This window comes from Macaca thibetana, chromosome 19 (genome assembly GCF_024542745.1).
Source record: "Macaca thibetana thibetana isolate TM-01 chromosome 19, ASM2454274v1, whole genome shotgun sequence".
Taxonomy (NCBI): Eukaryota; Metazoa; Chordata; class Mammalia; order Primates; family Cercopithecidae; genus Macaca; species Macaca thibetana.
Genome location: NC_065596.1, coordinates 7,771,504 through 7,786,695, shown reverse-complemented (window position 1 = coordinate 7,786,695; position 15,192 = coordinate 7,771,504). Strand labels below are relative to the sequence as shown.

Sequence of the window (15,192 nt, the reverse complement as noted above, 5' to 3'; positions counted from 1 at the left end):
CACCTGCCTCAGCTTCCCAAAATGTTGGGATTACAGGCATGAGCCACCGCGCCCAGCCCAATGGGCTGAAGCGCGTTTCTGAACTACGGTTGTCCACAGAAGACGTCAGATCTGCCCTCCTGTTCTGCTTCCTCAGGTGTGGAGTCTGTCAGAACAGGGGACCCTGCTGGACATCCTGGAAGGCGTCGGGGCCCCCGTGAGCCTGCTGGCCCGCGGTGGGGCTTTGGTGGCGTCTGCTTCCCTGCAGTCCTCATCTTTCAAAGTCTGGGATCTCAGCAACGCTCATAGGTCCCGGGTCCCTGCACCATTTCTGGACCGCACTGGCCTCACTGCAGTGTCCCACAATGGAAGCTACGTCTACTTCCCCAAAATTGGGGACAAAAACAAAGTCACTATTTGGGACTTGGCAGAAGGTTGGTAAGGTATAAGTATGGTCATTTTTGTGGGTAAGGCTTGGAGCCATCTGTTTTAGTTTAGGCTGCTGTAACAAATCATCCCCACAGGCTGGGCCCCGTGGCTCATGCTTGTAATCCCAGGGCTTTGGGAGGCCTAGGCGAGTGGATCACCTGAGGTCAGGAGTTTGAGACCAGCCTGGCCAACATGGCGAAACCCTGTCTCTACTAAAAACACAAAAATTAGCCGGGCATGGTGGCACATGCCTGTATTCCCAGCTACTTGCAAGGCTGAGGCAGGAGAATTGTTTGAACCTGAGAGGCAAAGGCTACAGTGAGCCAAAATCATGCCACTGCACTCCAGCCTGGGCAACAGAGTAAGACTCTGTCTCAAAAAAATAAAATAAAATAAATTATCCCCATAGACTGGGCGACATAAGCAAGAAACATTATTCCTCAACATTCTGGAGACCGGGAGGTTCCAGATCAAAGTGCGAGCAGATCTGGTGTCTGGTGAGGACCTGTTTCCTGATTCACAGATGGCCATCTTCTTGATGTGTCCCCAGAGAGAGAGAGAAATCTCGTGTCTCTTCTTTTTTTTTTTTTTTTTTGAGACGGAGTCTTGCTCTGTCACCCAGGCTGGAGTGCAGTGGCCAGATCTCAGCTCACTGCAAGCTCCGCCTCCCGGGTTTAGCCATTCTCCTGCCTCAGCCTCCCAAGTAGCTGGGACTACAGGCGCCCGCCACTTCACCCGGCTAGTTTTTTGTATTTTTTAGTAGAGACGGGGTTTCACCGTGTTAGCCAGGATGGTCTCGATCTCCTGACCTCGTGATCCGCCCGTCCCGGCCTCCCAAAGTGCTGGGATTACAGGCGTGAGCCACCGCGCCCGGCTAGTGTCTCTTCTTATAAGGGTACTAACCCTATCACGAATGCCCCACATTCATGATCTAATCACTTCCCTGTCACTCTGCTACAGTTTGGACGTTTGACCCTACAAACCTGATACTGACATTTAATATCCGGCTGGGCATGGTGGCTTAAACCTATAATCACAGCACTTTGGGAGGCAGAGGCAGGAGGATTGCTTGAGCTCAGGGTTCAAGACCAGCCTGGGCAACATGAGAGGACACCATTTCTACTAAAAATTTAAAAATTAGCTGGATGTGGCCAGTCACAGTGTTTCACGTCTCTAATCCCAGCACTTTGGGAGGCCAAGGCAGGTGGATCACCTGAGGTCGGGAGTTTGAGACCAGCCTGACCAACATGGAGAAAACCCATCTCCACCAAAAAAATATAAAATTAGCCGGGTGTGACGGCGCATGCCTGTAATCCCAGCTACTCGGGAGGCTGAGGCAGAAGAATAGCTTGAACCTGGGAGGTGGAGATTGCGGTGAGCCAAGATCACGCCTTTGCACTCCAGCCTGGGCAACAAGAGTAAAACTCTGTCTCAAAAAAAAGAAAAAAAAAAAAAAAAAAAACTTAGCTGGATGTGGTGGATGGCGTGTGCTTGTTGTTCTAGCTATTTGGGGGGCCAAGGTGGGAGGATAGCTTGAGCCTGGAAAGTTGAGGCTACAGTGAGCCATGATCACACTACTGCACTCTAACCTGGGTGACAGAGTGAGATCCTGTCTCTAAAAAAAAAAAAAAAAAAAAAAAAAAAAAGCTAGGCGCGGTGTAGTGACTCACACCTGTGATCTCAGCTCTTTGGGTTGGCTGAGGTGGGCGGATCAATTGAGCTCTGGAGTTTGAGACCACTCATCTCTACATAAAAGACAAAAATTAGCTGGGTGTAGTGGCACATGTCTGTAGTCCAAGCTACTTGAGAGGCTGTGGTGGTAGGATCATTTGAGCCCAGGAGGCAGAAGTTGCAGTGAACTGAGATAGTGCCACTGCACTCTAACCTGGACGACAGAACAAGACCCTGTTTCAAAACAAAACAACAATAAAAAAAGAAATTTACTCCCCAGTGTTGGAGGGAGGCCTCATGGGAGGTGTTTGAGTCATAAGGACACATCCCTCGTGAATAAATTAATGCCCTCTCCTGGCAAGGCAGTGGTGGTGGTGAGTAAGTTCTTACTCTGTTAGTTCTCATGAGGTTGTTAAAAAGAACCTGACCCCAGCTACTTAGGAGGCAGAAACAGGAAGATTGCTTGAGGCCAGGAGTTCGAGACCAGCCGGGGCAACATGAACCCTGTCGCAATAAAAATAAAAATAATGGCCGGGCATGGTGGCTCACGCCTGTAGTCCCAGCACTTTGGGAGGTCGAGGTGGGTGGATCACAAGGTCAGGAGTTCAAGACTAGCCTGGCCAACATGGTGAAGCCCCATCTCTATTAAAAATACAAAAACTAGCCGGGCGTAGTGGCAGGCACCTGTAATCCCAGCTGCTCAGGAGGCTGAGGCAGGATAATCACTTGAATCGAGCAGGCAGAGGTTGCAGTGAGTGCCATGGCACTCCAGCCTGGGCGACAGAGCGAGACTCTGTCTCAAAAATAAATAAATAAATAAACAAAAATAAAAATAATTAGCTGGGCATGGTGATATTCACCTGTAGTCTCAGCTACTAGAGAGACAGAGGCAGGAGGACTGCTTGAGCCCAGGAATTTGAGGCTGTAGTGAACTGTGATTGCACCGCTGCACTCCAGTCTAGATGACAGAGCAAGACCCTATCTCAATTAAAAAAAAAAAAAAGAAAAGAAAAAGGAAGCTGACACTTCCCTCTCTCTTGCTTCCTCTGGCCGTATGACCTCTGCACACCCCAGTCCTCCTTCACCTTTCGTATTAAGAAGAAGCAGCCTGGGGCCCTCACCAGAAGCAAAGTCTGGCACCATGCTTCCTGTACAGCCTGCAGAACAATGAGCCACATAAATCTCTTATTCATAATTATGCATTACTGTATTAGTCTGTTCTCACACTGCTAATAAAGACATACCTGAAGCCGGGCATGGTGGCTCAAGCCTGTAATCCTAGCACTTTGGGAGGCCGAGGTAGGCGGATCATTTGAGTTCAGGAGTTCGAGACCATCCTGGCCAACATGGTGAAACCCTGTCTCTACTAAAATTCCAAAAATTAGCCGGAAATCGCTTGAACCTGGGAGATGGCGGTTGCAGTGAGCCAAGATCTTGCCACTGCACTCCAGCCTGGGCAAGAGTGAGACTCTGTCTCAAAAATAAATAAAATAAAATAAAATAAAATAGTAAAAAAGACATACCTGAGACTGGGTAATCTGTAAAGGAAAGAGGTTTAATGGACTCACAGTTCCACATGGCTGGGAAGTCCTCACAAATCACGGCAGAAGGCAAATGAGGAGCAAAGTCACGTCTTACATGGCAGTGGGCAAGAGAGCATGTGCAGCGGAACTGCCCTTTACAAAGCCGTCAGATCTCCTGAGACTTATTCACTACCATGAAAACAGTATGGGGGAGACTGCCTCCATGATTCAATTATCTACACCTGGCCTCGGCCTTGACCCATGGGAATTATTACAATGCAAAATGAGATTTGGGTGGGGACACAGCCTAACCATGTCAATTACCCAGCCTCAGGTAGTCCTTCATAGCAACACCAACAGACTTAGACAGGCTCCAGCTCCTAATACCATCCTATGGGGAGTGAGGATTTTGACATAGGAATTTGGTGGTAGGGGAACACAAATCTTCAGTCCATAACACACCTATAACTTCAATCAAGTGGAAAGTAGCCAGTCATGGCTGGGCATGGTGCTTCACACTTGTAATCCCAGCACTTTGAGAGGCTGAGGTGGGCGGATCATTTGAGGTCAGGAGTTGGAGACCAGCCTGGCCAACATGGCAAAACCCCGTCTCTACTTAAAAAAAAAAAAAAAATTATCTGGGCTTGGTGGTGCATGTCTGTAATCCCAGCTACTGGGGAGGCCGAGGCAGGAGAATTGCTTGAACCTAGGAGTTGGAGGCTGCAGTGAGCTTCGATCTTGCCACTGCGCTCCAGCCTGGCAGATAGAGCAATACTGTCTCAAAGAAAAAAGAAAAAAAAATATGAACACCAGGCAGGGTGTGGTGGCTCCCACCTGTAATCCCAGCACTTTGGAAGGCCGAGGTGGTAGGATCACCTGAGGTTGGGAGTTCGAGACCAGTGTGGTCAACATGGAGAAATCCCATCTCCACTAAGTATACAAAATTAGCTGGGCGTGGTGGCACACACCTGTAATCCCAGCTACTCGGGAGGCTGAGGCAGGAGGATTGCTTGAATCCAGAAGGCGGAGGTTACGGTGACCCGAGATCGTGCTATTGCACTACAGCCTGGGCAGCAGAGTGAGACTCCATCTCAAAACACAACACAACAAAACAAAAAACACCAGGGAAGCAGGGCCTCTGTGATTCACTCTCAGTGTGAGTCATTCTCATTTTTCTTCCCTGGCAGGCGAAGAACAAGATTCCCTGGACGCCTCCAGTGAGGTCAGGTGTCTGGAGGTTGCTGAGCAGCACGAGCTCCTATTCACTGGCCTCGTGTCGGGGGTCGTCCTTGTGTTCCCCCTGAATTCCAGGCAGGATGTGATATGCATTCCCCCTCCCGAGGCCCGGAAAGCAATCCACTGCATGTCCCTGAGCAAGTGGGAGGACCGCCTGGCCGTCGCCTATGACAACATGGTTCTGGTGCTGGACATCGCCCCCGGGGACCCCTGCCCGGTCATCAATGGGCCAAGGTACACCTTTTATACCCAGCTGCCCGAGACCATCTCCAGCGTGGCCATTCTGACGGACTACCGCATGGTCTACAGCATGACCAACGGGGACCTCTTTCTTTACGAGTGTGCAAATTCCAAAGCGTTTCCCTTGGAGGCCCACAGGAGCCGAGTTGCCTGTGTGGAGGTCAGCCACAAGGAGCAGTTGGTGGTCAGCGGGTCTGAGGATGCCCTGCTGCGTCTCTGGGACCTGCAGGCACGCAAGTGGAAATTTGAGATGAGCTACACGGTGCGTGGACCGCCTCCCCATGTTCATGCTTGACCCAGGCTTTGGAAAACCAATAGATGGCCATTGTTTACTAAGCACACGCCATGGGCCATCGACCAGGGTGGGACTAGGGTGAAGAAAGTGAGTCACTTGGTCAGGCGCAGTGGCTCACGCCTGTAATCCCAGCACTTTCAGAGGCTGAGATGGGTGGATCACCTGTGATCGGGAGTTCGAGAACAGCCTGACCAACATGGTGAAACCCCGTCTCTACTAGAAATACAAAAATTAGCCAGGCATGGTGTTGCATGCTTGTAATCCCAGCTACTCAGAACTTGGGAGGCAGAGGTTGCGGTGAGCCAAGATCACGCTACTGCACTCCAGCCTGACTACAGACACTCCGTCTCAGAAAAAAGAAAAAAGAAAAGTGAGGCATTTGTCTCAGGAGCAAAGTCTTATTTTGTTTTCGTTATTGATTTTTTTAAAGAGACAGGGACTCCACTGTCACCAGGCTGTAGTGCAGTGGCACGATCATAGCTCATTGCAGCCTCAACCTCCTGGGTTCAAGTGATCCTCCTGCCTCAGCTTCCCAAAGCACTGAGATTTCAGGCATGACCCACCGGACCGACTGCAAAGTTGAAAGGAGTACCAAAAAGCTCAGCAATGGTAGGCCAGGTGCAGTGGTTCACCCAGTACTTTGGGAGGCCCAGGCAGAAGGATCACTTGAGGCCAGGAGCTGGAGACCAGCCTGGGCAACATAGGAATACCTTATCTCTACAAAAAAATGCAAAAATTAGCTGGGCATGGTGGTGCGCACCTGTGATCCAGATACTTGGAGGGCAGGGGCAGAAGGATTGCTTGAGCCCGGATGCCACTGCTCTGTAGCCTGGGCAATAGAGCAAGGCCTATCTCAAGAAAACAAAAAACAAAAACTCAGCAATGAAGATAATTTTTTTTTTTTTTTTTTTTTTTTTTTTTTTTTGAGATGGAGTCTTACTTTGTCACCCAGGCTGGATTGCAATGGCGCAATCTCAGTTCACTGCAGCCTCCTGGGTTCAAGCAACTCTCCTGCCTCAGCCTCCCAAGTAGCTGGGATTACAGGTAAGCACCACCATACCCGGCTAATTTTTGTGTTTTTAGTAGAGAAAGGGTTTTGCCATGTTGTGCAGGCTGAACTCCTGGCCTCAAGAGACCCCCCTCGGCCTCCCAAAGTGCTGGGATTACAGGTTTGAGCCGCTGCACCTGGCCGAGAAGTAATATTTTAATGCAATATTTTTTAAAATCTTAAGTGGATACCAAAATTCCATGAAGAGCAAGATCTCAGCAATATAGGTAAAAACTAGATCAAATCCTGCACTGGCTTAGTGCTGCTTCACTCTCCTCACCCTAATCCTGGCTCTGTGCTCTTTCTTTGTTTTTTTTTTTTTGAGACGGGGTCTCGCTCTGTCGCCCAGGTTGGAGTGCAGTGGCACAATCTCAGCTCACTGCAAGCTCCGCCTCCCGGGTTCAAGCCATTCTCCTGCCTCAGCCTCCTGAGTAGCTGGGACTACACGCGCCTACCACCACACCTGGCTAATTTTTTTGTATTTTTTTTGGTAGAGATGGGGTTTCACTGTGTGAGCCAGGATAGTCTCAATCTCCTGACCTTGTGATCCGCCCACCTCGGCCTGTAATCCCAGCACTTTGGGAGGCCAAGGTGGGCGGATCACCTGAGGCCAGAGGTTTGAGACCAGCCTAGCCAACATGGCGAAACCCTGTCTCTACTAAAAATACAAAAATTAGCCCTGCATGGTGGCATGTGCCTGTAATCCCAGCTACCTGGGTGGCCGAGGCAGGAGAATCACTGGAACCTGGAAGGTGGAGGCTTCAGTGAGCTAAGATCACGCCACTGCACTTCAGCCTGGGTGACAGAGTGAGACTCCGTCTCAAAAAAAAAAAAAAAAAAAAAAGGCCTTGTAAGTCTAGATTGGGCGCAGCAACTCGCACCTGTAATCCCAGCACTTTGGGAGGCCAAGGCAAGAGGATTGCTTGAGCTCAGGATTTCAAGACCAGCCTCAGCAACATAGCAAGATCCCATCTCTAGAAAAAAAAAATTAGCCAGGTGTGGAGGTGTGTGCCTGTAGTCCCCCAGCTACTCACGAGGCTGAGGCAGGAGGATCGATTGAGCCCTGGAGTTCGAGGCTGTAGTGAGCTATGATCTCACCACGGCACTCCAGCCTGGATGACAATGCAAGATTCTGTCTCTCAAACAAAACTAATGAACAAAAATGAAGAAGTTAACATGTGAACAGTACTATTAATTAAACTGTCGACCTATGGGAATCTTTTTATTTTTACTTTTATTTATTTTTGTTTTTTTGAGGCAGGGTCTTACTCTGTCACCCAGGCTGTAGTACAGTGGTGCGATCATAGTTCACTGCAGCCTCCGCCTCCTGGGTTCAGGTGATTCCTCCACCTCAGCCTCCTGCATAACTGGGACTACAGGCATGCGCCACTGCACCTGCCTAATTTTTAAATTTTTTGTACAGACAGGGTTTCACCCACCCACCTTGGCTTCCCAAAGTGCTAGGATTACATGCGTGAGCTATCACGTCCAGCCTTTATTGGAATCTTACCAGCTTTTCAATTCCTTCCTTTTCTACATTCTAGAATCCAATCCAGGATTCCATGTGGCATTAGCACATAGCTTTTAATTAAATACAATCATAGCTAACATCTGTATAAGCAAAGTAATTTAAGAAATTGAATCCCCATCAAAAAAAGAAATTGAATCCTATGGCCAGGCACGGTGGCTCATGCCTGTAATCCCAGCAGTTTGGGAGGCCGAGGCGAGTGGATCACTTGAGGTCAAGAGTTTGAGACTAGCCTGACCAACAGGGTGAAACCTCATCTCTCATAAAAATACAAAAATTAGCCAGGCGTGGTGGCACATGCCTGTAATCCCAGCTACTTGGGAGGCTGAGGCAAGAGAATCTCTCGAACCTGGGAGGCAGAGGTTGCAGTGAGCCGAGATCATACCACTGCACTCAAGCCTGGGCAATAAGAGTGAAACTCCATCTCAAAAACAAGCAAGCAAACAAACACACACGCACAAACAAAAATCCCAAGAAAAAGAGAGATCATCTTGTCTGTTTTCAACAGAGTTCTTACTGCAGAGGGGTCCAATGTGCTTGCTTCTCCAAGGATGACAAGTATGTGTACGTGGGCTTGAAGGATCGCTCTATACTTGTTTGGAGTGTGCTGGACGGTGAGTCATTTTGCTTTTAGGGCAAGCTTGAGCTTCGATCTGGAGAGAAAAGGCTCTGACCTGGGTCCTGGGTATTAGAGGGCCCTGCTCTGGCCACCTCTAGCTACATCCCTTAGCTTTTAGGAAGGTGTCTGCAGGCAAAGGCAAAGGGCCCACAATCCCTCTTCTAGACCCATGCTCTGGAGTTCGAGAACTCCCTACAGAGCCTTGAGTTTGTGTTAGGGCTTGTACAGGCTTCCTGCATACAGCCATCCTTCCGAGGATAGACTGTGCCCCTGCTGTATTCACTTCTGGGCTCAGGAGTAGCCATGGGGTGGTGTGGACGGAGTTTGGGTGTCTGAGCTGGTTGTGAGATGGAGCTGGGAAGAATGAGAAGAGAAGAAGGTCAAGTCACTAGTAGCAGGAGGCTGGTTACATCACGACATTCCAGCATAGAACCCTGAGGAACCCAAGAATTCTCAATCTGTTCCAAACCTTCCATGTGTTTGTGAAGGTTCCTTCACCAATATAAGAGGACACAGCATATTCTATTTAATAGAATATTTAATATTTCTATTAATTAATTAATATTAATTAATATTCTATTATTAAATATTCTATTTAATATTTATTCCCTAGAATTGCAATGTTTATATATTGTGTCTTCTAGGATGTGGGTCTTATTTCGTTCTTTGCCCCCAGGCCTTATAGATGTTAGAAGCAGCCTGTTTTTGATTTTTGTTTTGTGTTTTTCAGATGGAGTCTCGCTTTGTCGCCCAGGCTGGAGTGCAGCAGTGCAATCTCAGCTCACTGCAGTCTCCGTCTCCCAGGTTCAAGCAATTCTCCTGCCTCAGCCTCCCGAGTAGCTGGGATTACAGGTGCCCACCACCACACCCAGTTAATTTTTGTATTTTGAGTAGAGACGGGGTTTCACCATGTTGGCCAGGCTGCTCTTGAACTCCTGACCTCAGGTGATCCACCCACCTCAGCCTCCCAAAGTGCTGGGATTAGAGGTGTGAGCCACCACACCTGGCCAGAAGCAGCCTGTTTTAACACCAACCACTTTGAAAACACCATGTCTCTTGGTCTATTCAGTATTATGCTAAGGTCTTAGCAAGAGTTAACATTGGCTGGGTGCAGTGGCTCAAGACTGCAATCCCAGCACTTTGGGAGGCCAATGTAGGAGGATTGCTTGGGACCAGGAGTTCAAGACTTGTCTGGACAACATAGCAAGACTGTCTCTACAAAATAAAAAATAAAAAATAAAAATTATCCAGGTATGGTGATACATGCTTGTAGTCCCAGCTACTCAGGAGGATAAAGTGATCATGGGAAGTCGAGGCACTGGAGATCGAGGTTGCAGTGAGCCATGATAGCACCACTGCACTCCAGCCTGGGCAACAGAGTGAGACCCTGTCAAAAAAAAAAAATGAGTTAACATTTATTGTATACTGTGTACTGTCCTTAAGTCATTTAACTCTCTCAACACTGACTCCCATTTACAGAGCAAAAACTGAGGCTCTGAGAGGCTGGCAGACTTGCCCAAGGTCACACAGGGAGTAACTACTAGGCTTAGGTTTGAAGCTGATCTGCCTGATTTCAGTACGCCTTTGTCACTCTCTTACACTGTCTCCTATAGAAAAGGCACATATTGTGTATTACCTCTTTGAACCCTTATGACACTGATAGAAGATAAGTATCATTGCTATCCTTGTTTGACAATGAAGAAACTGAGGATCAGAGGTTAGGAGACTTGCCCAAGGTCACAAAACAAGTAAGTGGCTGAATAAATATCAGGTGGAGCCTAATAACATTGTAGTTGAATACACTGTAATCTGATACATAGTAAACTATAACACTATAATACATTGTAGTATAATATGCTGTAGCAAAGATATATATATAACTGGTATAAAGTTACAGATGGCTCAGAAGCTGAAGGTTGAGGATTGTGGCTTTAAAAGCCCATCCTGGGCCAGTTCACAACCTCTCTTTCTTCTCCTCCTTCAACAATAATATTTACTGAGCTCACTCTGGGCCAAAAACCTACACTAAACACATGACCTGCATGGTGACTTTCAATCTTAAAAATTGCCCTGGGTAGGTGTAGGTTCCGTTATCATTCCCATTGTGCAGATAAAGGAAGAGGGACTCTTTGGCATAATAAATGTCATGCCAAAGTTAGTAGAGGGCCTCTACACCCCATTTTTCTCATGTGTGTCCTTCTCTTCACCTTACAGGCACCCTGCTGACAGTCCAGTTTGTCCATGCTGTGGTAAACAGAATCATCCCAACCACTAGTGGCTTCATTGCCCCCACCAGGCATGGTTATCTGATCCGAGAGCGTTTCCAGTGCCTTTCAGCAAGAACCTCACAGCAGGACCCTCTCAGGAACTTCAAGAAGGCAGTGTGGATGGTCAAATCCAGGCAGAGAGAGGAACTAGTGGCAGCTGTGGGAGCTCACCGGGACTTGGAGTCAGAGAGTGCCCAGGGAAATGAAACAAAATCAAACAAATGCTCACAAGTCTGCCTGATAGTGTAAAAAACAAAACAAAACAAAACAAAAAACCAGTGGGGGTACGGGGCTCCAATGAGTTAGCCCCATTTAATCTGGTTAAAGCAAAAAGAATATGTTTGCTGGTGTATATCTGGACCCATGGCTTCAGATTATGTGACCCAGACCTTGCCTCTTCTCATCTTTCCATTCTTCTTTTCTCTTTTTCATTTTCATTCTCAGACTTGCCACCCCCAGGTTAGCAACATGGTAGCCAATATGCTGCTGTCTCCAATTTCAATAGAAAAGAGAGCTTCTCTTTCCCAACAGTCCTAGCCTCAACTCTATTGGTCCCAATTGGCCCCTATGCCTAGCCCTAAACCAACTGTTGTATCTGGGAGAAGGCAGAGCTCTAATTGGCTGGACTGACCCAATGTCTACCACTGGAACTGAGAATAGAAGAGATTATTCCTGAGATGCAAATTCGGGTTCTGGTACCAGATGAAGGGGGAATAGATGAATGTGAGATATAGCAAACCACTGATGTGGACCACAGAACTTCACAGTTTATAAAGCTTTAGATGCTGTCATCTGATCCTCATCACAACCCACACTTTAGGGAGGGCAGGGATTTCTGCATCTATTTTACAAATGAGGAAACTGAGCCTTGCAGAAGTAGTTATGATTTGATTCAGGTCACAATTCAAGGTGCAAGAGCTGTGAGAGCGAGCCTTCTGTCCCATTCCTGTTAGACCTCACTCCAATTTCAGTCTCTAGAGCACAACCACCTCTTCCACAGGCACCACATTCAAATGCTCACAGGAGCTAGTGACTAATCTAGATACTTCCATGCAGTTGGGTGAGCAGCAGGGAGAGATGGAGACTGGACATGTGGAAGGCAGAGATTGTGTCTAGGGTGGGTATGAGCAGCCTGACTCTAGCCCAGAATCGCCATGGCCAAACCAGCCCACTGCTGTCAGTGCTTCCAGTTGTAATAAGCAAAGCCAGAAATCCAGACTTTTATGCAAAAATATTCTGACTTTTAAAGTTGGCGATTGGTTCCATTTGTATCTATAGCGCACTTGGCATGTGCGTCTTTGGTGAATGAGCTGACTTCAGAACTCAAGCTGGCAGTAAAACAATCAACATGTTATAGTTCGTCCTTCTCTATTCCCTGGCTCCCAAACTTTTGGGATAAAGATGTGGGTTTTTAATCTTAAAAACTGGAGGCCCTTGGAAGGAGAAAGAGCTGCTGCTATCTCCCTGCTTTGCTTTTGAACCATCTGCTTTGTGCAAGTTCAACAGTCAAACTGTTTTCATTCCACTTAAGTGGATCCTTCTTTGCCCACAGCCTTCTAAAAGCCCTTCTCAGTCTTCTCAGGCTTTTACTTTAATGCTAGGAGAGTCTAAATCTTCAGGGTGACCATTCCTTCTCCCCTCTGTGGAATTCCCGACAGAGTCTCAATAAAAGCAACCTTAGAAACACAGGCTTTTGAGCTGAACAAGACCCTACTGCTATCTCATTCATTCGTCTTCCAAACCAGGTTTCCAAGGCAGGTTTTGGCAGTTCTGCAAATATTAGCATCAAATTTCATTTAAAAATATTTTTAACATGTAATTTTAAGATGTATGCTTGGATATATTGGGCAGCAGCTTTTCAGGTGTTAAAGATTACTAAGGTGGTGCAAAAAGTAACTGTGGCTTTTGCCATTAAAAATATTAAAAATAATGGCAAAAACTGGCCGGGCACAGTGGCTCACGCCTGTGGTCCCAGCACTTTGGAAGGCCGAGGCAGGCAGTTCACCTGAGGTCAGGAGTTTGAGACCAGCCTGGATAGCATGGTGAAACCCTATCTCTACTAAAAATACAAAAATTAGCCAGGCGTGGTGGTGGGGGCCTGTAATCTCAGTTACTCAGGAGGCTGAGGCAGGAGAATTGCTTGAACCAGGAGGTGGAGGGTGCAGTGAGCCGAGATCATGCCACTGCACTCCAGCCTGTGTGACAGAGCAAGACTCCATCTCATAATAATAATGATGATAATAATAATAATAATGGCAAAAGCCTCGGTGACTCATGCCTGTAATCCCAGCACTTTGGGAGACTGAGGCAGGTGGATCACTTGAGGCCAGGTGTTCAAGAGCAGCCTGGTCAGCATGGTGAAACCCTGTCTCTACTAAAAGTACAAAAATTAGCCTGGTGTGGTGGCGTACACCTGTAATTCCAGCTACTTGGGAGGCTGAGGCAGGAGAATGACTTGAACCTGGGAGGCGGGGGTTGCAGTGAGCCGAGATCACACCACTGTACTCCAGCATGAGTGACAGAGTGAGACTCTGTCTCCAAAAAAAAAAAAGTAATGGCAAAAACCACAATTAATTTTGCACCAACCTAATAATTTAGGATTCTTCTGCCATTTTCATTTAACTGAAGAGCGCACTTAAATTGTGAAGGGAGCCCCTGAAAAAATTAGCTACTCTTTGCCACTGCTTTTCTGTGAATCAAGGGCTTACCCAATGCAGAAGTAAAGTGGATGTTGAGACCAACTAAGATTTCATCTACAAATTCTGATTTTAAATGTCTGCTTCCATCTCAACAGCCTCAGTGAGAATCAATTTTTTTGTAGGTAAATCCTAATTTAGACATTGGAAATAACTTTTTACTAATAAAATGCTACACCAAATTATTGCTTATATTGGGGGGTTTTGCAGTGTTTATTCATTTCAGAAAGAGTTTGGTTGCTAAGAAAGTTTGACAGTTGGCTGGTCAATGCTTGTAATCCCAGCACTTTGAGGGGCCAAGGCAGGAGGATCACTTGAGCCCAGGAGTTTGAGACCCCATCTCTCCAAAAAAAAAAAAAAAAAAGTTTTTTTTCATTAGCTGGGCATTCTGGTGCATACCTGCAGTCCTAGCTACTGGGGAGGCTAAGGAAGATGGATCACTTGAGCCCAGGAGCTTAAGGCTGTGGAGAGCTATGATTGCACCACTTTACTCTAGCCTGGACAAGAGAGTGAGACCCTGTCTCAAAAAAAAAAAAAAAAAATTAGGGATGCCAAAAAGCTCAGCAATTATGACGAATAATATTTTCTCTTATTTTCTTATTTTATTTTCTTTTGGAAGACAAATAATTTTTTTTTTTTTTTTTTTTTTTTTTTTTGAGACAAGGTCTTGCTCTGTTGCCCAGACTAGAGTGCAGTGGTGCGATCTTGGCTCACTGCAACCTCTGACTCCTGGTTTCAAGCAATTCTCCTGACTCAGCCTCCTGAGTAGCTGGGACTACAGGCCACCACACCCAGCTAATTTTTGTATTTTTTGTAGAGACGAGGTTTTGCCATGTTGGCCAGGCTGGTCCTGAACTCCTGACCTCAAGTGATCTGCTCCCCGCTTGGCCTCCCAAAGTGCTGGGATTACGGGCATGAGTCACCGTGCCTGGCCTATTATCATGTTTTTAAAAATCAAAATGAATTTAAAAATGAATGATGACAAAACATCAACATTTTATATAAAGTTGGGATTTGACTATGCATTTGCAGGAACTGACCTCACCCTCATCCTGGCCCTGGGGACAGCAAGATACCTCACCCCTACATACATCAGACAAGTGTCTCAGGAAGGTCATATTCCTATATAAGCACACACACCTATGAGAATTACTAATTGTTAGTTAATATCTTTTTTATTTTTCAGACAGTGTCTCTGTCACCCAGGCTGGAGTGAAGTGGTATAATCATGGGTCACTACAGCTTTGAAATTATGAGCTCAAGTGATCCTCCTGCCTCAGCCTCCCAAGTAGCTGAAACTACAGGTGTGCACCACCACACCTGACTAATTTTTAAATTTGTGGTAGAGAGGGGGTCTCACTATGTTGCCCAGGCTGGTCTGCAACTCCTGGGCTCAAGTGATCCCTGCAGTGTGCTGGGATTACATGGCGCCTGGCCATCAGAAATATTTCTAATCTGGCCCTTTACCAAAATATATATATATTTACCAAATATATACCTATATATGTGTATATATACACATATGTATATATACACACATACTCACATATATACATATGTATATATACACACACATATACATGTGTATATATGCACATACACATATACATGTGTATACACACACATACACATACGTGTACACATATATACATATATGTATA

At 46.7% G+C, this 15,192-nt stretch overlaps 2 protein-coding genes across 5 annotated transcripts in view; one reads left to right on the top strand and one right to left on the bottom strand.

Annotated features, from left to right (window-relative positions):
* The window catches only part of NWD1 (NACHT and WD repeat domain containing 1), a 75,108-nt gene extending 61,385 nt beyond the window's left edge, over positions 1–13,723 (top strand). The window contains 4 exon segments of the mRNA XM_050769897.1: positions 137–413; positions 4,790–5,340; positions 8,458–8,563; positions 10,783–13,723. Coding sequence (XP_050625854.1) covers positions 137–413; positions 4,790–5,340; positions 8,458–8,563; positions 10,783–11,084 — 1,236 coding nt within the window. The 3' untranslated portion in view covers positions 11,085–13,723.
* SMIM7 (small integral membrane protein 7) overlaps positions 1–15,192 on the bottom strand; it is a 357,382-nt gene that overhangs the window by 143,856 nt on the left and 198,334 nt on the right. The window lies entirely within an intron of this gene.